Genomic DNA, 25235 nt, shown 5'->3' with positions numbered 1-25235 from the left:
GGAGAAACATTGAAATTGATGGTTTGTACGATTCAAATAATTTATGTTCACATTTTTATTTAATTACTTAATTTAATGTTCATTTAATTATTATGTAACTTAAATATACCTATGTTTTTCATAACATTCGTCTTTCATTTTGTAGTAAAAGTTTCTAAATCCTGATATATTATTTGGCTAACCCTTTTTAGCAGTGGTTTTTCTTGGTGGAGATTATTTTGAATTTAATAAAAACCATATTCTACAAAAGGCTTTATTAACTATGAAAAACTTACACGCTCATACAGTTCTTGGTTATACACTATTTAACAAATCTCGACTCTCTAACCCGAGGTTAACTATACTACTGTTAAACGGAAGATAGTTGCTTATTGACGATAAATTGCTTATTTTGGCTGCTTATTGCCTGAGGTTGGAGTACTCACCGCATTATGATAAAACGTTCATGTTCCTGGATTAATTAACATCCAAAAGATGCGGATCTACTGATACGAACCTTTATTTTATGGATCTGTGCCTCAGAAGTAATAATGTCTCTTATAAAAGCAATAGTAACATCTTGCATCATACATATATCGAGCATTTTTACGGTGCAAGCGGTCTGTAGCTAAATAAATTTGAGCTCTGCAAGTTTTGGCATTATATATATAACAGGCTACTACGGATCTTACTTCAGTATTGTAATTTCTATTTATTCAGTACTAACTACTACTGACATGACTGACAACTTTATCAAAATGCAGTGATGATTGGTGTGGGGAATATGTCTATGTCGTGTAAAATGTTAGCAAGATCTTTCATTGTGATATTATGTTTCTATAATCGTGAGACGCCTCCTTTGCTTCTAGATCTAAGGATATAGATAAAAAAATATACTATTATATATGTTGTCTTCAAAAGATGCGAGTTAATTTTCGAAATCATTATTTATTTGTAATTTTAATCGCGAATATGGTTTATTGCTATATTCAACACCAAAAAAAGAATTCGGAAATCAACTAGCATCATGACTAATCTAAAAAATAAGAACAAATAAAAATTAAATAATGCCATATTTTATTTACATTTACAATACATTCCAATAAACATAAAATATAACTAATTTTAATATCGTAGGAAACAAAAACTACTCCGATTACAAACAACTTAATTTTTTTTCTCAAAATTGTATTTTTTTCTGTGGCAACACTTAAATTACTTGGCAGTTTTGAAAATACTTTTGATGGTCATAATTTCTTCCTTAGGATAGGTATAGCAAATCATTTCTCATGATAACACACACACAAATATCTAGTGAGTTCAACCTGCAGTTAGTAAAACATGTAACTATTTGAACCTTTTTGGGCTATTTCGTCAATGTATTTATAAGGGAATGTATGACTATGTATTGCCATTTGAGAAAATAATCGTAATACTTCGTGTGATACAAATACAAAAACTACAAATGGAAGTTTTATGACTTGGTTTCATTTTTATTTCTATCAAGACTTCTATATTGTAAAGGAAAAGTTATTTCTATTCATCAGAATAGGCCTTAACAAAGTAATTTCAATAACTCCCTATATGTTTAAGTAGAAAAACATAATTCTATTGACTTCTTCAAAGCGCAATTCTTTAAGATTTAGGAGTCGTATAAAATGCTCTGTTAACATCTTAAGTCTGTACATTCCTATATTAAGAGTGAGTTAAACCATTTAACTATAACGATAACCAAACCATAACCAGCCGTATACTTGCCGCCCATTGGTCAAATCGGAGATTGGACAACATACTTGCCGTCCATTGGCCAAATCGGCGAATTGACAGCTGAAAATGGTTCAGTTATCGTTATAGTTAAATGGTGCAACTCACCGTAAGTTTTAACATACATGTCATTTGCCTCGTGAAGATCTATATCTAGACCGAAACTCGGTCTAAATAACTCGGTGCTGGCTGTGGCAGCCTTTCAATAATAACTTTGTAGAAATCGTTAACAAACACTAATTAAGTTCCTATTTTTCATAAATATTTATCGACTTTATTTATATACTTTTTCCCCCATTTACCTAACGTTGCGAGACTCCAATTCATATAATACATTTATGCACAATTCTAATTATTTGGGGGTACTGAAAAGCACTAATTCATCACCTAGGTTTTCAAAAACAGGACCTCCTAAGTAGTTCTAGATTTCTAGAAAATGGCGGTTATATCTAATTGTAAGTATACTTCTGCCCACCCTAGTCTGAATTGTAATTTGTATTATAACGGAACAATTGTGAAGAACTAGTATTTTATTAAATGCTGATCTTCGCATAGATCTTGGACGTTTACAATAACAAAACACCTTATACTCGATTGACTAAGGGCTCATACAGAATGTCCCTACACGACAAAATCTCAAATGTGCTCGAGTCCTATTCCTTCTATCATATGTTAATTTTGGAAGCTATACATTTTGAACCATCACCAAAACGCACGCTTAAAACTACCATATCATAAATTTTCACTACTGGCAACCCTGCTTAGTAGTTTAGTAGAAATCTCAAACAGTATTTTTAAAATAGCATTGATACTAACAAGTTCAAAACAAAATCATTTATTTCACAACTATACAAGTTACGAATGCGAAACACTTTTACATGTAGCAGTTTTTATATAAATCGCTCATGTGTGTTATTTACTTATCTCTACACACACTTACATAATTTATATACAATAACATTGCTTTTGCTAGCGTTTTACAATAACTCAACAAATCATTTAATAATTAATAAACACAAATTATTCGAAAACACTTAGCCATCATAGCTACACTACACAGGGTGTTACCAAACGAATTCTTACAAAACCTACTACAGATAAAAGTGTGTATCATTGTAGAGGCGTACCACAGCTTTAGGCCGCCCGCCCACGTCCGATAAATCGGTGAGAATTTTTTTGTAGGACACAGACAACAATAGTGGAACGTCCACGTGTCTTGTAGGACCGTCCTACAAAAAATTGGTCCGATTACGTGTCCTACAGTGACGTGAGCGTTAAGTCTTAGTAGTAGCCGGACAAATGCTATAGCAGCGCTCTGATCTCCTTGTGTATGTGGCAGAGATAGTCCACGTAGGACGAGCTGCCGTCCACACCGCGGTCTTCGACGAGGAAGTGGCGAAGAACGGTTTCTAGCTTGTCGTGTTGTCGCATTGTTGTTAGCTGCAACAAGGGGGGGTATTTAGAAAGTGGTTTGTGTATGTGTGTCTTGGCGAGAATGAAGTTTGGCTGTGCAGATTTTTATTTAATCTACGAGGTTTTTAAGGATGAAGCTTGATTGATGGGAACAGTCGAAGGATCGAGTGTTGAGGAGACGAAATGGAGAGGCCTCTGTCCAGTAGCGGGACAGTTAATGCTAGCAAAAACACTATTTAAACTAAACAAAAGAAATAATGCTGCAGACAGTGCAATCTGCCTTTAATAAAATCAATTATAAGTTATCTGTTCACTGCGTAGCTAACTTCGGATTCGCCAAAGTGGGTAGGTTTGGTGGCCATCTTGGTTAATATTTTCCTGTTGAATTAGTATTCAACATCTTTAATTTAACATATTTATTTCAACAGTCATTGAATGGTATTATGTCTATGGTGTCTTATTTGATTTATATCATTACTAGCTTCCGCCAGCGGCTTCGCCCGCGTGGTGTGTTGATAAAAAGTAGCCTATGTGTTAATCCAGGGTATCACCTCTCTACATACCAAATTTCAATCAAATCGGTCCAGCCGTTTTTGCGTGATTGAATAACAAACATACATCCATACATTCTCACAAACTTTCACATTTATAATATAAGTAGGAAGTAGGATATATTAAAATGATATACTAAGGTTATATGTGTATGTCGTTTCAAAAATATATTTTTTGATGAACATGTTAGTGTATAATGGATTTATGTGTATAAAACGTACTTCCAATGAATATGACAAATGTGAGAACATAAACATAGATAATATATTGGCAGTATTTATCTTTTTCTACAGTATTTCCGTATAAAGTGTCATGTTTTAAGACCAGTAAATGGTTACAAATAAAATTTAAATAAAAAAACAAGTTAAAATGCCCAGTATGAAAAAAACAAGCGTCACACAAAACCCAGAGATAGCGAAACTCGTCGATAATCACCACGTATCACCATGAACACCATCTTTTATCCCTGTAATCGCAAAAATTCGAGACCCGAAAGAAATTTCCAAAACATGCATCCATAAGCTCTTCAAACCCTTTGAAGATAAGTTTTTGTTGGTAGTGGCATTGAAAGGTGTTACTTGTCAAATCGTATCAAAATAAAAAGACCAAGGCCCACTTTCAAAGATATGTAAAGGTCAGTTTTCTTAAAAACACTACTGTTCTCTTTAAAAATTCATAGTAAAAACTTGTTTTGCAAAAACAGACAATTATGTTGTCTGAATTCTTCTGTGAATTTGGGCTGTATAGAAATTGTAACTATTGTTTGTTTTTGTTCAAAAAAGTACTATTCCGTTCCCCATTTACGTTTTCCGCTATTTTTGGAAAACTTTTTGCTATATACAACATTATTAAATGTCCCGCTTCAGCCAAAAAACCACCAAAAATCCACAATTTTAATTCCACCTTTCAACCCCATCCCCCACCGAAGCAAAAAAACCCCCCATTTTCAGCAAAAAACATACAGCATCTTCTGCACAGTCTTGTGCACGGTCATGAGGAACTCGATGTAGCCTGGCGAACCATCCAGGGCGCGGTCCTCGATGAGCAGCGCCCGGAGCTGCGCCGCGGTCGGGGCACCCTCGCGGGCTAGCGACAGCTGGGGCAAGATAGGCCATGCTAACATGCTTGTAGCGTAAAGAGAGCGTAACCTCTTTAGGATAGTTAAGTGTCTAAAATTATTTTGGAATAGATATAGCGACTTGGAGAGAAATAGAAAGCGGTAAGGAGACTCATCTACATTTCTACTATAGGTGGAGCGGAAAGGAGAGTCAGAAAACCCCTTCACGTTTTTTAGCCCCTGTCTGCCAGGCATGAGTTAAATCCATGAAAAATTACGCAATCATATCAAGGCCTAAAAGAACAGTTTTACGCATAAGTAGGCTTTAGCAATACTGCGAGTTAAACGTGTATCTTGCATTTGTAAAATAAAACTGAAGTGAAACCTTTTTAAAGCAGAATTGCAGACGTGCAGTATTGTATTAAGGCACATTATAGACTAACTTGCAGTGAGTTAGAAATCGAGTTCTTTGGCCATAATCTGTACCAATATAATGTTTCTTAATACAAACGTTCTAACAGCGAAAATTGATTCTTCTAATTTTACAAAATATTAAGAAGAAAAAGAAGGTAATTAAGCAAGACTATGCAGTATTCAGTGTCAATAGAAACTGGTTTAAACCGGTTGGTAAGTTGTAACTTGTAAGTGTATATTGATTGAGTAATATTGGCTTCCCTAAATAATCACAAACACAAATATCTTACAAAAAAACTTTATAAAGAAAAGGAACATTGTGCAACACACTACTAGTGCAACGTCATCGCAACTTATGTTCATCTCACGACAAAATAGCACAAATATATTACTGCTCCATTTATACAACTTACCCGCATGTTAGTGCGCCTGCGTATACGAGCGTCTTCGATGACCGCGCGGACAGCGTGGCTGGCTGCCGTGTCCAGCTCCGGCAACTCGCACACCTGAAATACAACCAAACGATTAATATATCTATACCAAGATAAGTCAAAGCTGCACTAATCGACCGTTCATAAAAGTTAAGCGGTCGGTCTATGGATGTCGTGTTTCGGAAAGTACGATAAACTATTTAACCCGGCTATCATTTGAACATCTTTGGCACTCATCTGACAACTTGTCTTATCACAGTTTATTGGGTTGCTCGGGTAACTGGGTTGAGGTGGTCAGATAGGCCGTCGTAAAATAACGATTCTCAGTATTGCATCCGGAGAAGACTGGAAACTCACCCCAACATAGTTGGGAAAAGGAAAGGCAGATGATGATGTAAAAGATCTTATTACCTAAACGGTATGCAAATAAATAAAACTATTTATGTACGTACCTGTGTGTCGACCTGCGCAGGCGACGCCACACCGAACACGTCGCGTATGAACGCAGGATCAGCTTGCGAGCCCACCCATATTAGCATGTGCACGCCGTTCTCTGTGAATTCAAAGTTAGGTTTAAGTGTATGCAATTAAGGACAGTTTTTGAGAGTTGAGTATCAAAACATAGGTAGACGTTGAATGAGCGAAGTGACGTCATGTATGTCGTGAAAATCCGGCATAAATGTGCTGATTTCTTAGCTTTTGGTAGAAGGACTTTATTGAGGCGTTGTAAGCCTTAAAACATAAGTTAAAATGCCAAATGACATGTCGTGAAAATCTGGTAAAAGAATTACTGATTTATTTGGTATCTTTTATTACAAAATTGTGTAGGTCTATTCTCCCGTTCATTTTATTACTATTTTTTAAACTGACGTAAGTCTTTTGGTCCTTTTCTCCTCTTTGCCTGCGAACTCACCCAGTAAGTACACGCCATGCTCGCTCATCTTGTCGACGGAGGCGCGGAGCGGCTGCAGCGCTGCCGGGCTGGCGGGCAGGCGGTGCAGCGGCAGCAGGCGCGGGTACGTGTACACCACCGACGTCGCCACGTCCGCTGTCAGCGCTCGGTACATCGCGCACGACCGGTCGTCGCATGTCATGTCTGGACCTGGGGGAATAAAGAGATCAGCTAGCTGAGCAGAAAATGTTCATTTTTAGGGTTCCGTAGCCAAAATGGCAAAAACGGAACCCTTATAGTTTCGTCATGTCCGTCTGTCCGTCTGTCCGTCTGTCCGTCTGTCACAGCCGATTTACTCGGAAACTATAAGTACTACAGTGATGAAATTTGATGGGAATATGTGTTGTATGAACCGCTACAAAAATATGACACTAAATAGTAAAAAAAAGAATTGGGGGTGGGGCCCCCCATACATGTAACTGAGGGATGAAATTTTTTTTTTCGATGTACATACCCGTGTGGGGTATCAATGGAAAGGTCTTTTAAAATGATATAAAGTTTTCTAAAAAACATTTTTCTTAAAGTGAACGGTTTTTGAGATATCAGCTCTCAAAGTCGTAAAAAGTATGTCCCCCCCCCTCTATTTTTATAACTACGGGGTATAAAATTCTAAAAAAAATAGAGGTGATGCATGCTAATTAACTCTTTCAACGATTTTTGGTTTGATCAATGTATCTCTTATAGTTTTTGAGATAGGTTGATTTAACTGTAATTTACGGAACCCTTCGTGCACGAGTCCGACTCGCACTTGGCCGGTTTTTTTATTTATTTAACCATTTATTTACACAGAGAGAATATAAAAGAAGTAGAGATAGCATAAAAATAATACAAAGATATCTACTGCTTATTTCTAACGAAATCTCTTCCAGCAGACCCGTAGTAGGAGAGTTAGAATAAAGAGAAGTAGATAGACTGTGTAAAAAGACAACCTAAAGATATATAAATTATACATATATATATATATACTAGCTTCTGCCAGCAGTTTCACCCGCTTCCCGAAGGATATACCTAGGTTAATTTTTATCCGGTTGCAGGAAAAACGGATAAAAATTAGCCTATGTATATATGATACACTAGCTCGTGCCAGCGGTTTCACCCGCATCCCGTGGGAACCTCGGCACGAACCCGGATAAAAAGTAGCCTATAGCCTTCCTTGATAAATGGGCTATCTAATACTGAAAGAATTTTTCAAATCGGACCAGTAGTTCCTGAGATTAGCGCGTTCAAACAAACAAACAAACTCTTCAGCTTTATAATATTAGTATAGATAATAAAGCAAAAGATAATATATAAATACAAAAATACATATTTTATAACATGTGTGTATATATTTTACGTTCCTTCACTTGCAAAGCCCGATGGGACGGTAATCAGAGGTAGAGAGGAAGTTAGAAAGGATATATATACCACGGAGGATCGAAAGACAGCAGAGTTGCCATAAGGAAAGGTAGATCAGGTACCTTTCTATAGATCAATGTAACGTACGATAGACGAAATCAGTTAGTGGAAATAACGAGGCGTCCGAGTTCGAGTTCCTTGTCAAAGCCAAACCAATCTGGCAAAGATTGGTTTTGATTGATTTTTTATTTGGTTTTAAATGAATAGCTTAAACAACTAAAAAACACGTATGTTCTATTGTCCACAGAATTTAAAGTGTGTGCATCATCCTAATTGAAAGAAGTGGATCAAATTATGATTCCAAGATTTTATTACATAAATAGTAAGTTACAAGTGAAGCTAATATGAGCGTGTTAAACAATAGGCAGTTTCAAAGTATGCATGAGGGCGAAGCTAGTAACGTTCCTCGTACTCCGCACATCCGCGTCTCGGCGCGCTATTTTCTTAGGAGAATTTGCATTAAGCCGCGAATCCACTGCATGCGGGAAACCATCGAACATTGGCTCGTGCGGCGGCCGCGGTAGGTATATGTGGACGCCGCGGCAGAACATTACCGCGCAAAACGTAGGTTTGCCGCGGTCGATACGCGGCTTTATGCTCTGCAACTCTGCTAGTCATTTTGTTCTCCATGCCTCATGGATAACAGTCGCGCTATGCGACAACTAGACTAATGAGGCACCATATGTACAGTGCTCAGTACAGACAGTACATACCTCCTGCCACAGCATCAGAGCGCAGCACACAGTTGGTGTACAGCGGCAGCAGCTTCATGGGCTCAGCACGAGCTGTGCCGGCACAGCACAGTACATACCTCCTGCCACAGCATCAGAGCGCAGCACACAGTTGGTGTACAGCGGCAGCAGCTTCATGGGCTCAGCACGAGCTGTGCCGGCACAGCACAGTACATACCTCCTGCCACAGCATCAGAGCGCAGCACACAGTTGGTGTACAGCGGCAGCAGCTTCATGGGCTCGGGCAGCACGAGCTGGCCGGCTGACGACGGCGATGCGCAGTGCCGCCGGTACGCCGCCAGCGAGCGGGCACAGCGCTGGGAGAGTGTCTCGCGAACTGAACGTGGACTGTGTTCACGGAGTGCCCACACAGCTGTGAAGATAACATAGAAATGTTACTTCAGTACATCACACGAAAAGGTTAGAACCACAGAGTAAGGAAAGATGAGTCATTTTGGTCTCCATGGTTGAAGCGAAACAAATCACTCACCACTTTGCGTGTAGGGGGAGTAACCTAATAGTGATCACTTTATCGGCGTGATCGACGCATTGGTACCAAAGGTCAGCTTTCTATTACTAGCGGTGACTCAGATAAAACGCGGAAGACGTGGCGAAACTATAAGTTTTCCTAGTTTATTACAGTATACCAAAAATTACTAAAATGTATCCAGAAATATTATAAACATAGGTATAATTCTAGGTACTACAGCATAACCTATGTAGATGATATGATGTGTTGACTGACCCTGTTTAGTGAGGAAGTTGACGCATGTGTCGAGCTCCATGCTGCGGTACACGTCAGCGAGCTGGTGAGCTACATTCAGCGCCAGGTTGAGCACCCGGAGGCGTCTCTGTCCTGACCGGTGGGTGTACAGTAAGGCAGCTTGGATGTAGACTCCGTCTTCAGCCGTTAGCTTGTCGTCGTGTTTTATTTCTATGCCTATTGCTTTGTCTGCGTCTGTAGATCGAAAAAAAATAATGCATCAAAGAATTATGGGGAGTTTTCACAATAAACTTGGGAGAAAGGCAAGATGTACAGACAATCTGTGAAAAGCTGCAAGCAAAAGTTGGGTGAAAAACAAAACTTGGCAATATAACACTTTATGGTGACCTATTATAAACATTTTACATGCTGATGAGGAAAACCCGAGTGTAAATGAACATGCAAAGTTAAACTTCCAATATTTTATTACAAGAAGTTATGAATTTATAACTTTCGTCACTTCAAACTAATGTTACTTTTTTTTAATTTCGGTCATAGGTTATTTATTTGTTCATGTTTGCATTTTAATTAAAAAACTTCTATTTGAAAAGTAAATAACTAATGCACGAAATAATTATTCCAACATTAATGATATACATAGTTAAACATCCTTACCGATAGCGGCGAGCTCGACATCAGTAGTGTTGGACATGAAGAAGTGTCCGTAGAAGTCCGTCGGCCTGACGCCCGTGGACGTGCGCACGCGCATGACGGCGTCGTGCGCGGTGGCGCGGGCCACCACGCGCTGCACGTCGCCTACCAGCCGGGGACCGTCTTGATCCGCCTGACGGAAGGAGGGGATTATGAAAAGGCTACATTCAATGTTGGCGGCAGTGAAGCCGGTTATATACCAAATGACATGCCACCGCAATATACATACAAATAGAAAATGTATGCCCGCCGGCAACAGAAATACTCGGCACTATTTGTAGCCTTTATGTTCAAAATAAGAATTTATTCCTTCTTCACAAAATTGGTCACGAATTTTTATTTTCTGTCACAAATTAATCACAATAAGACAGGAAAGACAAGACGTCAAATAATAAAACTATGTGTCCAATATTTTGCTACAAAGTGAACTAATTACATGATTATTTGGAGATCTGGAAACACATCTAAACGAAGCCCAGGTTCGCCGCGCAGCACGACTGGCCCAGCTCGTTGTATGGTGTCGTTTGAGGCTGCTATCCACTCACCGTAAAGTAAGTATACTTGTGCAGCTGTCCCCCAGTCAGCCGGGGCAGCTGGCCGATGGTGGCGGCGTCCACGTACGCGTTGTTGCACACGAACAGCTCCACGCTGACGCCGGCTGCGCAGCACGACTGGCCCAGCTCGTTGTATGCTGTCGTTTGAGGAGCTGCCAACGAAAAAACATAATTACACGCTTTGTATAGAGAGCAACTTTATTTAAAAATAGAATACTGTAAAAGTTGATAAATTGATGCCACGGTTGCATGTAATCTGGTAGTTGCCAGTTGCTCCAATAAGTAGACAAGGACAAAGGGCGATTCCGGTCCAAATGTCCACCATTAACGAGACTAGATAGCCCGTTAAATATAAAACATTTTTTGTTAAGAAAGTAAAAAAAATTATGACGCCAGAAAAAAGTTATAGCAAAATCAAATCATTTTATAGATTTTTTGTAAGTACATAAGAAAGTCTAGGGGGTAACTACATAAAGGTGGAATATGGGGTAAGTACATAAGAGAGTACATAAGGGAGTATATGGTGTAAGTACATAGGGGAGTATATGGGGTAAATACATAAGGGAGTATGTGGGGTAAGTGCATAACGGAGTATATGGGGTAAGTACATAAGGGAGTATATGAGGTAAGTGCATAAAAGATTATATGGGGTAAGTGCATAAAGGAGTTTATGGGGTAAGTAGATAAGGGAGTATATGGGGTAGGTACATAAGGGAGTATATGGGGTAAGTAAATAAGCGAGTACATGGGGAGAGTATATAAGGGAGCACAAGGGAATAAGTACATAAGAGGTACATAAGGAAGTATATGGGGTAAGGACATAAGGCAAAACGCAGGCCACACAAACAACATGTTTGGGTGCGTAAAACAAAACGTGTTTTACTTCGCTTATTACTCAGTCGCCGGTGGCGCCATCTGGCGGTGATATTGAGTATGTGACTCAACAGTGTTGCTTCACAATAACACGGTGTCCACTTACACATTTGCAGTATCTTATGCCTCTAATGATGCAGGGAATATCAAGCATAAAGTATTTACTATATAAATAAGGAAGTGATATTCAGAGTTTTTGTCCAAAACTGGAATCGGTAGATTTTTTTAAGACCAATATCTATACTAATATTATAAAGAGGAAAACTTTGTTTGTTTGGTTGTAATGGATAAACTCAAAAACTACTGGACCGATTTTAAATATTCTTTGACCATTAGAAAGCTATATTATCTGCGAGTAATATAGGCTATATTTTATCCCGGTGCGGGCAGTAGCTCCCACATGATATATAATATGGCGAAGATGAATGGGATGAAATCAATGTTTTGTTGATTTAATTGATGATTTGATTAAATTGATGTGTTGTGTTAGACTGAAGAAATCCACTAAAGGGCTTGTCCAAAAACTTGGCAAGCAATTTGCGGCGCCCAGGTTTTAACTATTTTGAAGATGGAAATAATTATCATATATACATAGATAATGTTGGTCCATCCTCCGAGCCTATTTCCCAACTATGTTTAGTGTCGGCTTCCAGACTAACCGGATGTAGCTGAGTACCAGTGCTTTGTATAGTTTTGAAAATTCAATAATTCAATAATGGTTGTCCTAAATTACTAATTGTTCAATACCGTAAGTCTTGGCCCGTTCTGCCCGTTTTTTCTTCTTGCGAAATATTTTCCTAGACTTAGCCAACAGGTTGAGGTAATGTTGCAAGTTTTCAGGAGTCATGGCTCCGTTATACTGCTTTTCAGCCGCCTTTCTTTCATCTTTTGCAGCTTGGCAATCTTCGTCCCACCAGGGGGGTTGCTCCCTTTCCTGGCCTGGCTTTCCGAACCTAGATTTCTTATTTTGATTCGCGTCTGGTTTTGCACTATTGGCTGAAACAATGCCATCATTGCAGCTCTTTACAAGGACTGTTTAGATCTGGAATCTTTCGAGGCCTGTGCCCTTCTATGGCACGAGCAAAAGTATATTTATTTATTCCTGTATTCCAGGCAACTAGGGCCCAAAAAAATACGAATATTCACTCATTGCGTGTATTCAGTCAGAGAGGTCCAAACGGAATGGGCGAGTCTTCGTTTCGTCCGGATACGACAACTGAATGAATGATTGAACGAATGAATGGTTTAATTGAATGAAGGTATTAGAATCATTGATGATTGATGTGTCAAGGTCATTAGTTGACAGCATATGAGACAATAGTACTAGAGTTTTGACACTAGATGGCGTGATGCGTCACCAATGATGATGATGAAGAGGAACTCACCGAGTATCTGCTTCTCCTTGTCGGTGGCGAGCAGCTTCCTGTCCTCCCTGTTGGCGAGCTTGCCGGGCGCGTTGTACGTCGGCAGCGATGTGTGGAATACTAGCAGCTGGCCTGATGTGTCCGCTGCTGTCAGAGCTTCTAGACCAGCCTGGAATGAAAAGAGATTAATGAGGATGATTTACATAATTCAACTATAACGATAAGAACCATAAGCAGCCGCGAAACCGATTCGACCAATAGGCGATAATTTCATGGATGGTTATGGTTTGGTATGTGTGGCACATCTTGATAAATACGGCAGCACACTATAGTTCGGCCATTCAGAGAATGCGTTCCTGACACGTCGCGATTGAACTGACGACGTAATAACATTCATTGATTATTGATATAATAATGTTGTTTTAATGCTCCTCAATTGTTAAAACGGTAAACAACCAGCAAAAATATTTTTATCGTAACTGCAACGCCATTGCAAAGTTACGTCGTCAGTTCAATCGCGACGTGTCAGGAACGCATTCTCTGAATGGCCGAACTATAATACGCCGGATTCATGACGTCACGAGCACTGGCATGTATACTGAGTAATTTTTTGGAACACATGCTTATAGTTCGGCCATTCAGAGAATGCGTTCCTGACACGTCGCGATTGAACTGACGACGTAACTACATTCATTGATTATTGATATAATAATGTTGTTTTAATGCTCCTCAATTGTTAAAACGGTAAACAACCAGCAAAAATATTTTTATCGTAACTGCAACGCCATTGCAAAGTTACGTCGTCAGTTCAATCGCGACGTGTCAGGAACGCATTCTCTGAATGGCCGAACTATAGTTAGAGGTACATATAGTAATATGTAATAAGAGTTAGAGTAAATGGGATGTTGAGGTTTTATATACCTCACGTCTGCTGCACGAATGGCCGATTGTTATTTGGATATAACTACTCTTTCGTCGAGTCATAAACATCCGAGCCGGTATCTGTATCAATAACCGGATTTAACCGGATCTTATCCTGGCTTAGCTAAGTTGTTCACTCACCTGCACGGCCGGCAACAGTATAGTCTCAGTCTCCTTGTTATCCCGGAACATGACGGGCAGCTGCTGCAGCAGGGAGGTCAGCACTGCGCCGCTGTCCTCCGGCCTGACGAGGAAGCCTTCCAGCAGAGGCACGAACATGTCGCCCACGTCGCCTACTGACAGCATCTGAGGCTGTGCTAGGGTGCCCTGGAAGGGAGAACATGTTTTAGAACAGTGATGGGCAAAGTACGGCCCACGGGCCAACTCAGGCCCGCGAAAGCATGTAATCCGGCCCACCAAGGGTCCTTTGACATGGATAATATATGGCCCGCCATAATTACGTTTGTCTGTCAAGAAGTATAGAGTATATTTTACACAGTAGATTAATAGATGCGGAACCTAAAGATGATTCTAAAAATCTAAGAAAAAAAAACTAAAATTTGCATTAAGTCAAATAATTTTGAGCCACTTTCGGCCTTATTGGCATGTGAATATTTGTAGTTTAGAATCACTTTGCTTGCCCGAATTTTGCTACTACATTTCTTCGCGATAAGATTTCCCTAACACTCAAAAACTACTGGACAGTTTTTAAAAATTCTTTCACCATTCGAAAGCTACATTATCCACGAGTAACATAGGCTATATTTTGTCCCGGTACGGGCAGTAGTTACCACGGGACGCGGGTGAAACCGCGGGAGAACGGCTAGTTAATTAATATGTTACCTTGATATTGTAGAAGTGCACGGTAGAACTGTATGTGATAAATCCGACGCGGGTCCAACTCTTACCCGTTTGTTCGTCACGTGGCATGGCCTGCGAACAAACACATACTTTTTAGAACTGAGAAACATAGCTACTTTTTATAACTTCAACTTATCATTGAAAATTCACATACAAAAATACATAGGGGAGCATATAAGGAACATTAGAGAGTATAAAAGAAAAAATGTGTGGCGAGTACATAAGGGGTTTGTACATAAGGTAGTAAAAAAGGGAGTGCATACACAAGTATGTAAGCGAGTACACAGAGTGGGCACATAAACAAGCATGTAAGGGAGTACATAGGATGAGTACATAAACAAGTATATAAGCGAGTATATAAACAAGCATGTAAGGGAGTACATAGGATGAGTACATAAACAAGTATATAAGCGAGTACATAGGTTGAGTACATAAACAAGCATGTAAGGGAGTACATAGGATGAGTACATAAACAAGTATATAAGCGAGTACATAGGTTGAGTACATAAACAAGCATGTAAGGGAGTACATAGGATGAGTACATAAACAAGTATATAAGCGAGTACATAGGTTGAGTACATAAACAAGCATGTAAGGGAGTACATAGGATGAGTACATAAACAAGTATATAAGCGAGTACATAGGTTGAGTACATAAACAAGCATGTAAGGGAGTACATAGGATGAGTACATAAACAAATATATAAGCGAGTACATAGGTTGAGTACATAAACAAGCATGTAAGGGAGTACATAGGATGAGTACATAAACAAGTATGTAAGCGAGTACATAGGTTGAGTACATAAACAAGCATGTAAGGAAGTACATGGGGTGAGTACATAAACAAGTATGTAAGGAAGTACATGGGGTGAGTACATAAACAAGTATGTAAGCGAGTACATAGGGTGAGTACATAAACAAGTATGTAAGGAAGTACATAGGGTGAGTACATAAACAAGTATGTAAGGGAGTATACATACAGAAGGTAACGAGGAAGTATATAAAGGGACTACATAAGGGAGTATATAATGGAAGTACTTAAGGGAATATATAATGCAGAATATAACAGTATGAAGTACAAAAGGGGGCAAATTAGGAGAGAACAGTAGGGAGTTTATAGAGGACATAAAAGGAAGAAATTAGTGTGACGTCACCAATAAATTAGATTGCATTATAGTTCTCGGCACAGATATTGAGCTCTCGGCGGAAGAGTGGGGATCGCTTTGCGCTCTGTACACATAAGGCAATAAACCAATAAATCGCTTCTGCGCAGGTGAAGGTCAGGGCTCAATATCCGTGCCGGTAACTATACCACTCGAATGAATAGCAAAAACAAAACACGAAGTTTATAGAAATTCTTGCATAATAATAAAAAATAACTTACGTCAATAATATCCATAATATTATCGCAGACGGTCTGCACGAGGCCGTTCTTGATGGCGTTGTACGACACGTCGATCACGAACACCACCGCCGGCGGGTTCGGCAGAGTGTTGTTCTACGAAAGTATGGAAAAATAACAATATAATCAATTAAATTAGTACCATGTATACTTTTGTCAATTTCGGTTCAATTCTTCTCCAAATAGAGGATTCGGCAATCAGTCGATTTTAGTATAAGTCTTGTAAGCTTCAGTATCTTCAAGATCTATGAGTATCGTTTGAGAATACTGTTCGCTGACACATCATTTCCCTACATAGAAGAACAAAACCACCAGCTGTTTAGCTGCTTATGGTTATACTTGTAGCTGACCATATAAGAACACTTCAGACCATATTTGACTATGCTGGACCTGGATCAGTTTGAACCAACTTGGCCCAGCTTGTACTACTTGGAACATGTTGTACCAGCATGGTACATATTGGACCAGCTTAGTACATGTTAGACCAGCTTGGCACTTGATGGACCAGTTATGTTAAACCATGTTTCACCATTTTAGACCTCGTCAGTACATATGTCTCACAGTTGACAAAGGGCCTAGGCCTTACCCTGCAGTACTCCTTGGTGGCGACGATCTCGTAGGCGCCGAGCGCCATCTCCGCCGGCACGCGCCCGTACTGCTGCATGCTGTTGATGTACTGCGTGTACTCCATCGGCACTGGGGAAGGACAAAACTTATTAATATGTAAACTAATAAATATGTACGGTAAAAATAGGGAGCAGTAATAATGTAATGCCCTGGATGACAATAGGTGGACATCTTACCATGACGAGTTAAATTGGTGTCAATCGATGAGCGTAGTCAGAAGTCAGAAACTCTGACAACCAGATTTACCAAAGAGTATCGAAGTGTAGGTAACTGGATTGAAGGTGTCACATAGGTCAAGGCCTGCCGGGGCTGCGGGTTGTTCGAAAGAGATACCGCGACCCTGGTACATAAAAGGCCTATGACGGAACACGACGGTTTTTAGTCAGTAAGAGTCTGACACTCCCTCACCGCTGCTAACCCACAGCGGGAGGGGTCATTTGATGATTTTTGACGTCGGAAAAAAAAAAAAAAAAAAAGGTGTCACATAGGTAGTCGCCCCATGTTAAACATTACTTAAATACATCCAGTGCGACTGGAAGCCAACCCCAGCATACCTACTCAATACTTTAATGCATACCGTAATGTTTACAGTTGTTCTTATACAGGGAATTTATGTCACAATTATGGACCAATTATGGACATATAACATATGTATGGGAAAAGACTTGGAAGATGATGATATGTATACAAATATTATATATGTATAGTATATAGTTGGAACAATGAATATCTTTTAGCTGCCGTGAATCGGTCTATAGGTCACAGAGTATGGTAAATTCACTATGCTTATTTTCACCTTTCTATTCCAGCGAATCCTTAAAAACAACAAATCCAACGCACCTTCAGTAGTAGCCTTACAGAAGGCGCACTTGAAATGTCTGCCCGCATCAACGAACTTCATATTAGGGCACATGTACGCCTTGCAGCGGCTGCAGCGCACGGGGCCCAGCGCCGGCGACCCCGTCAGCGCCGCGAAGTCCAGCAGAGGGGGGGGTGCCTCTGTACCTACCGGCTCCGCCATGGGGGATAGCTGGGGGGGTGAGAAAAATAAAAAGTGTTTTAGTGGCATAATACATGAAGAAATTAAAAGTAAAAAAGAAGACACAGATCATAAATGGTTTTGTCAGTCGATAGCAAAATTAGGCAATTTACTATTGATTTTTTAATAGCTTTTTAGGGCAGAAAGTGTCCTTTTATTTATGATTCGTAGCATGCTGACTTTCTGAAATCAGCGTTAGTTATATTTAAAGCCGTTGAATCATGAGGCATAGGTACTTACCCTTGAATTTTTAGAATATATCAGAGAAAAATAATTTCACTGCGTCATCGTCAGTGTTATGTTAAAAAAGGATAGGACATACTCAGTCTCTTTAAAATCCTTTCTTCATTTTTAGTTTTTTAATGATTTTTATTAAATTCGTGAAAAAAAGCGAAATATTAGTAGAAATATACTCACAACAAGACAGAATGGCATAGAGGTCTGTTTGAGCAAATCAGCTGTCACCGGTACTGTGTACATGGAACTGCGAATGTAGCGGGGACCTGGACCACAAAGAATATACAATTTATTTGTCTCTTTTTGCCATTTACGAAAGATTTACTAGATAGATACTTGTACGAAAAGGTATTTGATTAATTCTTTAAAATTAGGCTTACCCCGAAATTCTCGAAATGTTACTTAACTTTAAGTCCTACTAACAAATCTGTGTAACACTTAAAATTGAGTGATATGTCAGTATAAGGCTGTTTTCCTGTTTTGCCAGAAATTTTACATTCTACTGATTGTAAAAATGACTGAAACAATCATAGATAAAATAAAAATAATATGAAACTCACTGGCATTCCCCTTGTCGTCGACAATGAAGTCGGTGGTAGCGAGCGGCGGCACGAGCCCCTTCTCGTTGGTCACGAAGATGCCGCCGCGGTTCTGCTGGTCATCTGCCATCACTTGGATCTGGAGTACGGAGTACAGGAGTCAGGATGTGATGGTTATGGAGTCACTTAACTAGGTGTGCAGTTGGCCCAAGTAGCAAATATGAATTAAATAGCTAGAGCGATTCTGTCAATTTAACGGAGTAAAAAGAAGTTCGGAATAACGTGCCATTAAAATGTTGCATTGTTTTATATTGAGTAAATTTGTAGAATATGTTATTTAATTTAGGCAACTAGGGCCCATAGTATGTGTATCTGTATTTTACATACATCATACATAAGAATACTTATAAAGTAATCACCTATCATAATATAAGAGTATGGAAGACGAAAACATGCTGCGCCGACCTCAAATAAAATTTATAAGGGCAGACAGATAATGATGGTGACCTATATAACTATCGCAATGTAGATAATTCCTTACCGGACTAGGCATCTGATCAGGATCCAATCTCTTCTGCTCCGGCTGCTGTTGGTACTGTTGACCCGGGTACGGCTGTTGTCCCGGGTAAGGTTGCTGACCCGGGAACTGCGGCGGGTACCCGGACAGGGGCTGCTGGTAGCCACGCTGTTGTTGTCCCGGCATGGGGGGCTGACCCATCTGGTTTGGTAGCGGTGGCATGTCTGCGAATATTTGAAAGATTTAGGTTTTAATAATAAAAAGATGTGTGGCAGCCAGATGGGAGTGATTGTTTTATTAAATTAATTTAAAAGCATAGAAATACTTACTAGGATACTGAGCACCAGGTTGCTGTCCAGGTTGTCCATACCCCGGCTGCGGCTGCTGGCCAGGGAACTGTCTCTGCTGCGAGAGCGGGGGCGGCATGTGCGGGAGACCTCCCATCGTTGGCGCCTGTCCAGGGAACCCAGGCTGTGGAGGCAAACCCGGCTGACCCGGCATTTGTCCCGGCTGAGGTGGCATTTGACCCGGTTGTGGAGGAATTCCAGGCTGAGGGAACTGGGGAGCTAAACCAGGTTGAGAGCCTGGCTGTGGCGGCATACCGGGCATGCCCATTCCTGGCTGCGGCGGCAATCCAGGTTGATTTAATTGCCCCGGCTGTGGTGGCATTCCCGGTTGACTTAGTTGGCCAGGTTGTGGGGGCATTCCAGGTTGACTCATTTGACCGGGCTGTGGAGGCATACCAGGTTGGCCCATAGGACCAGACTGTGGCGGCATTCCTTGTCCCATCCCTGATTGAGGCGGTCCCTGCTGCATTGGTGGTATTCCAGGTTGTGGTGGGCCCGGCATTTTACCCGGTCCAGGCATCTGGGCGGGCTGTTGTTGCTGCCCAGGCATCTGACCCGGTTGTTGCTGTTGCCCAGGCATTTGACTTTGCTGTTGCTGCTGCCCAGGCTGCAGAGGCGCTGACATCGTGCCTGGTTGTTGAGGCATACCAGGTTGCCTCTGCATCTGACCAGGCTGTGGTTGCTGGGGTGGCATGCCAGGTTGCTGTTGCTGTTGAGGACCCATGTTCATCTGCTGAGGCATTCCTTGCTGTCCAGGTTGCATGGAGGGTGGACCACCCATCTGGGGTTGTGGGGGCATTCCAGGTTTTGGTGGCTGACCACCTGGAGGAGGCATTCCTGGCCTGCCCATGCCTGGCTGAGGCGGAAGACCTGGTTGAGAGCTTGGTGGCATTTGTCCGGGACCTTGCAGACCTTGTTGGGAATGTGGAGGCATCTGACCAGGACCTTGAGGTCCAGGCTGTTGACCCATCGGTGGTTGACTAGGTTGAGCACTTGGTGGTCTTTGCTGCATTGAAGTTGGGGGCTGCTGAAACTGTCTATTCTGGTCTGGGGTTTGACTTGGAGGAGGCATTCCGTAGCCTGGAGGAAGAGACGTTGGCACTTGTCCTGGCGCTGACGATGGAGGCATTTGGGGTTTTTGGCCCATTGGAGGGAATTGGGGAGCTCCACTTACTGGAGGTCTACCTGGCATGCCTTGAGGTGGACCAAAGTTGGATGATTGAGGAGGAAAACTTGGGGGATACTGTCCAGGTGGCGCCTGGCCAGGGGGTAGTTGGGTAGGTGGGATAGACGGGAAGCCTTGGGGTCCATTTAAGTTCATGTTTTGCATTTTCTGGGACATGTCCAGTGGGTCAAATTGTTTCTGTTGCATCTGAGGGCCATTCGGTGGCATCTGGCTGTAGATGTTGGCGTTTTGGACTCCGTTGTAATCCTGAGACGTTGGAGGGAACATGGGGTTGTTCGGTGCATTGTTGTTCTGCCCTGGAGGTGGATATTGAGGATTCATCATTGTACTAGGAGCCGATTATCCTGAAAAAAGAAAACCTCTATTCATTAAAAAGTCTAATATTCATTTAGATTCACATTATTCCTCTGGGAAAATTTATGAACAATAGGGTATTATAAATTATTGTCAATGTATAAACTGTTTCTTTTTATGTATAGTGAAATCACTTTATTGAAATAAATTGAAGTTGAAAGAAATTGGGTCACATTATCATGCCAACTCTGTAGTGATCCTGCCTGGGTATTGTACACCCCATCATTTTGATTTTATTTTTTCGTTTCTTTAATTAAGACCAAATTAAAGAGAAGGTGAATGTTGTGACGTATAAGGAAGTTCAGGAGTTGGCGCTAGATAGGCGTAAATGGAAGGAGCTGCACCGACAAGAACTGGGCTCTTAAACTGAAGAAGCATTAAGATGGAATATACCAATTGGAATTTAAAACAAATAATTTGTACATGATATGTCCTGCTGCATCTGTTTTTTCAGCTTAATAAATGATTACTGAATTGACTTTAAAACCAAAATTTCAAAACAATGGCTGCCGATAGTTTGATTTACTCAATGATTAATTAGCTTCTAAAATAAACTATATATGCAGAGAGGGCAAGCAAATGCTTACCTATCCAATCAAACCACAAAATAAATTAACTGAGTGTTCCATATTCCAAGTATATTACACTTCCCATTCAGTTGCTGCCTCATTAACTTTTCAATTGTTTAATGCTATTACTATATTTTTTTTCTATACTAAACACTAATATAAAATAGAGAATTTTTTATTTAAATAGTTTGTTTGGTACCAATAGTAATGAACCGCTTTGAAAAATAATTTTAGTGCTGGAAATATCACTATCATTTCTGTCATACTTTACATAGATGAAACTGCGGGAAAACAGCTAGCTTTTTTTATACTTTATACATTATCTCAACCAATATACATTAAGAGTACAATCCTATTGTAATATAATTAAACTATATACAGTATAAGAACAAGATAGATGTGAATATTAGTGTAACATTTGACTAAGATATGGAAACGGAAAACATACATCATGCACAAATAAATTGATTATCAGATAAATTGACAGGCAGATAGAATTTTCTATCCAATTATTATTTCAATAAAAGAAATTGCAGCAAACTTGCTTCAATTCTTGAATATGAGTCAATATGAAACAGGTTCACTTAAAAAAATAGTAGTCATATACAATTACTTGGGCCATAACTTTCACTCTATTTGCTTAACCATAAGGCACCAATGACACATTGTAACACATTCCTAATATTATGAAGAGCACTCATTTATTTAATGGCATCGACGCTTCTATCTCAATAGTTTATAATGTTCAGCATGTCAGTTACGAAATCTGATAAGAATACACAAACAAATTCCTGCCTGACATACATTACTGTGAAACAGTCTGCAGTGTATAACCGGAAAATATTTGGTGCTCAGTCACTAATACTACGTCTTTAAGTAAAAATACGAGCAAATTTTAGCGTAATGACGATGAAACCTGACTTTTAATTCGATGGTACACCTCTGACAAGACAACTAACACTACACTATAATTACATGAAAAACAACTTCTTCAGGAACACGTAAGACGTGGAACACTCACTTGCGATGCTAATCTTAAGATTTCAATTATATAATGTTAAAATATAGGGAAAATTACAAAAAATACAACGAAATCTTGTTAGGATAATTTTGACAGCTGCAACCTGAACTTTGTAAATTATTTACGCAATGACTCACAATGATTCCGTGGACGAAAATATTATAGGTATGAAGGTTATTAATACAGGATCATTTACTTACAGCTTCCGAGGATATTTTTATAGAATTAACACAATTAAAAATATAAACAAGTCTCACTAATCACACAACTTCGGGGCCACGTATTCGGCAGTGTTGTCAGTTGGACACCGCTTATGTGGAACTTTTTGATTTTCATAGAGGTTATGCGGAACGGAACGTAATCACTCAATAAAAGCTATGTACTCTGTAAAGATTATACGTTTCTTTATATACAATTAAACTTAGTGACTAGTTACTTATTACATTCAAAACAAAAAATATTGTATTCATTTGCAAAGGAAATAAAATCACATGTAAATATTATTATATTTTTATAAAATTATGAATGTAACGGAATGTGGTCGGTAAGTATGGCAATCATGATTCATTTAATGTCAAATCATGGGTTAACGCATTCAAAATTCAACTTTATTTCTAGAAGTGGTAAATTCAAATTTATTTTTGGGTGATTTTAATTTTGGTGAAGAATGTGAAGATTTATCAATGCCGTAAAAAGGGGTTCCTTTCTAACATAACTTTTGTTATGCCAGTTAATGTTTCCCAAAAATCTTAAGATAGCTCAATAACATTATTGGATTAAAGTTGCGACATTTTGGTTTATGAACGAAACCCGATGCGTATATTAATTTATCGTTAAGTAATAGCATGTACCTACCTACATACTCACTCACAATCTTAATAATTCGTAACCGCCGTTTTCCCGTGCCGTGGAAACTACTGCCGGGATAAAATAAAGCCTTGTTACTCGGGAAGACTGTAACTTTCCAAAAGTTCTAGATTTAAAAACATACCTACACATCTATTGACGTTCTAGGTACTTTTGCCCTCCTTCCTGACCGTGCTCATGGCGAGCACTTTGCCTGAGTATCCTATACTATTTTTCGTCGCTTTATATCAGTTGCCGCTTTGGCTTTAGTCGTTCCTAAATGAGCTAAGGCAACGCACATAAAAAATAAAAGATATTATATATCAATGTTTCTACCAGAGATAAGTATAGGTACCTGAGTAGGTAATTCATTTAGCCAACTACCTAATAAGTATGAGCAAAGCTCATGAGCAAAAAAATCGGTAAAAAAACTTTTAAGTTAAACGGTTTTATCTTATGTGTACTGAAAACTAGAAAATAAAAAAATAGTTACTTACCTGTCAACCTACGTAGGTGGTCCCGGTCATATTAAACTAAAATAAAAACGTGGGGCCCATTAACTATTTCTGTAGTACTTTCTTCTAGAAGTATAATAGGTGTGGATTGCATCGACTTACTATAATCGTAACTGGAGATTTTGACAATCAATAATCAGCCGTAGCGGCTTCACCAGCGAACTGCGAGCTCATGATCTACCAAAGTATAACGATATGCTTTGCCATAGGTAGGATTTCACAGGGGCCCCACGTTTTTATTTTAGTTTAATATGACCGGGACCACCTACGTAGGTTGACAGGTAAGTAACTATTTTTTTATTTTCTAGTTTTCAGTACACATAAGATAAAACCGTTTAACTTAAAAGTTTTTTTACCGATTTTTTATTTTCTAGTTTTTAGTATTTAATGAAAATGCCTACCGAATATTCCTCATTCTATCTAATTCATTTAGTGCATCATTATTACACGGTCTTTTACCTGACAATTTATTACAATCCAATTCCTCACTACATAGCCCTTCCAGATACGTTTTTTTGTAACAACCCCAAAAATCATCACATGACCTCTCCTACTATGGGTCAGCAGCGGTGAGGGAGTGCCAGACTCTTGACTAAAAACCGTTTTGTTCCGTCGTAGGCCTTTTATGTACCAGGGCCGCGGTAACTCTTTCGAACAATCTCGCAGCCCGGGCAGGCCTTGGCCCTGTTGGGCCCCGCTGGAGTTACTGACAGTTTTCTACTTGTGAAGCCCTTTCATTTGATACCCATATTGGTGGGATTGATAAAAAATTGTTATCAGCCATTTGGTAGCGGCGGCCATCTTAGATTTCAATTTTGCATAGTAAATTGTATTCTACTTGTTGAGACCTTTCATTTGATACCCATATTGATGGGATTGATAAAAATGTTATCCGCCATTTTGTAGAGGCCGCCATCTTGGATTTTAATTTTATATAGTACATTGTATTCTACTGGTTGAGAACTTTCATTTGATACCCATATTGATGGGATTGATAAAACCTACGTTGTCCGCCATTTTGTAGCGGCCGCCATCTTGGATTTCAATTTTTTATAGTATATTGTATTCTGCTTGTTGAGCCCTTTCATTTGATACCCATATTGATGGGATTGATAAAATCTACGTTATCCGCCATTTTGTGCCGGCGGCCATATTGGATTTACAATGTTATTGATATTACTATATTGTATTGTCATCGGAATTAAAGGTGTATACAAAATTTCAGATTAATCGGTTGACAGGAAGAGGGTGAAATTTGAATTACTAAATTTGACCCAAGAATGAATAAAACAAACGGGGTGAGCTAAATAAAACCGTTTAAAAATAAGACCAAACCTTGAAACATCTAAGAAAAATAAG

The 25235-nt window shown here is 39.6% G+C and overlaps 1 protein-coding gene across 2 annotated transcripts; it reads right to left on the bottom strand.

Annotated features, from left to right (window-relative positions):
• Positions 1-242: 242 nt before the first annotated feature.
• Positions 243-22617, bottom strand: LOC124642595 (protein transport protein Sec24C). 2 transcript variants are annotated; one of them, XM_047181058.1, is made up of 20 exons: positions 22516-22617; positions 19368-20915; positions 19063-19262; positions 18543-18660; positions 18163-18248; positions 17547-17736; positions 16666-16775; positions 16062-16175; positions 14661-14750; positions 13959-14144; positions 12918-13065; positions 10651-10811; positions 10070-10238; positions 9437-9649; positions 8870-9064; positions 6524-6712; positions 6063-6163; positions 5593-5685; positions 4671-4804; positions 243-3183 (listed from the first exon to the last, which is right to left on the bottom strand). In XM_047181058.1, the coding sequence occupies exons 2-20, from the start codon at positions 20893-20895 to the stop codon at positions 3180-3182; spliced, it is 4029 nt and encodes a 1342-aa protein (XP_047037014.1). In that variant the 5' UTR covers positions 20896-20915; positions 22516-22617; the 3' UTR covers positions 243-3179. The 2 variants fall into 2 exon arrangements, with proteins under 2 accessions (XP_047037014.1, XP_047037013.1); XM_047181057.1 differs by lacking the exon at positions 4671-4804 and having other exon boundaries at positions 22516-22615.
• Positions 22618-25235: the final 2618 nt, after the last annotated feature.

Source organism: Helicoverpa zea, chromosome 25 (genome assembly GCF_022581195.2).
Source record: "Helicoverpa zea isolate HzStark_Cry1AcR chromosome 25, ilHelZeax1.1, whole genome shotgun sequence".
Classification (NCBI taxonomy): Eukaryota; Metazoa; Arthropoda; class Insecta; order Lepidoptera; family Noctuidae; genus Helicoverpa; species Helicoverpa zea.
The sequence above is the reverse complement of the archived record's forward strand: the minus strand, read 5'-3'. Positions and strand labels throughout refer to the sequence as shown.

Excerpts from the sequence above, each read along its gene's own strand:
- LOC124642595 (XM_047181058.1), bottom strand. The coding sequence starts at position 20,895 with ATGATGAATCCTCAATATCCACCTCCAGGGCAGAACAACAATGCACCG. Across the intron at positions 18,249-18,542 it reads CGACGACAAGGGGAATGCCA|GTCCCCGCTACATTCGCAGT; the intron begins GTGAGTTTCATA and ends TTTGTGGTCCAG. Across the intron at positions 14,145-14,660 it reads TGCACTTCTACAATATCAAG|GGCACCCTAGCACAGCCTCA; the intron begins GTAACATATTAA and ends TCTCCCTTCCAG.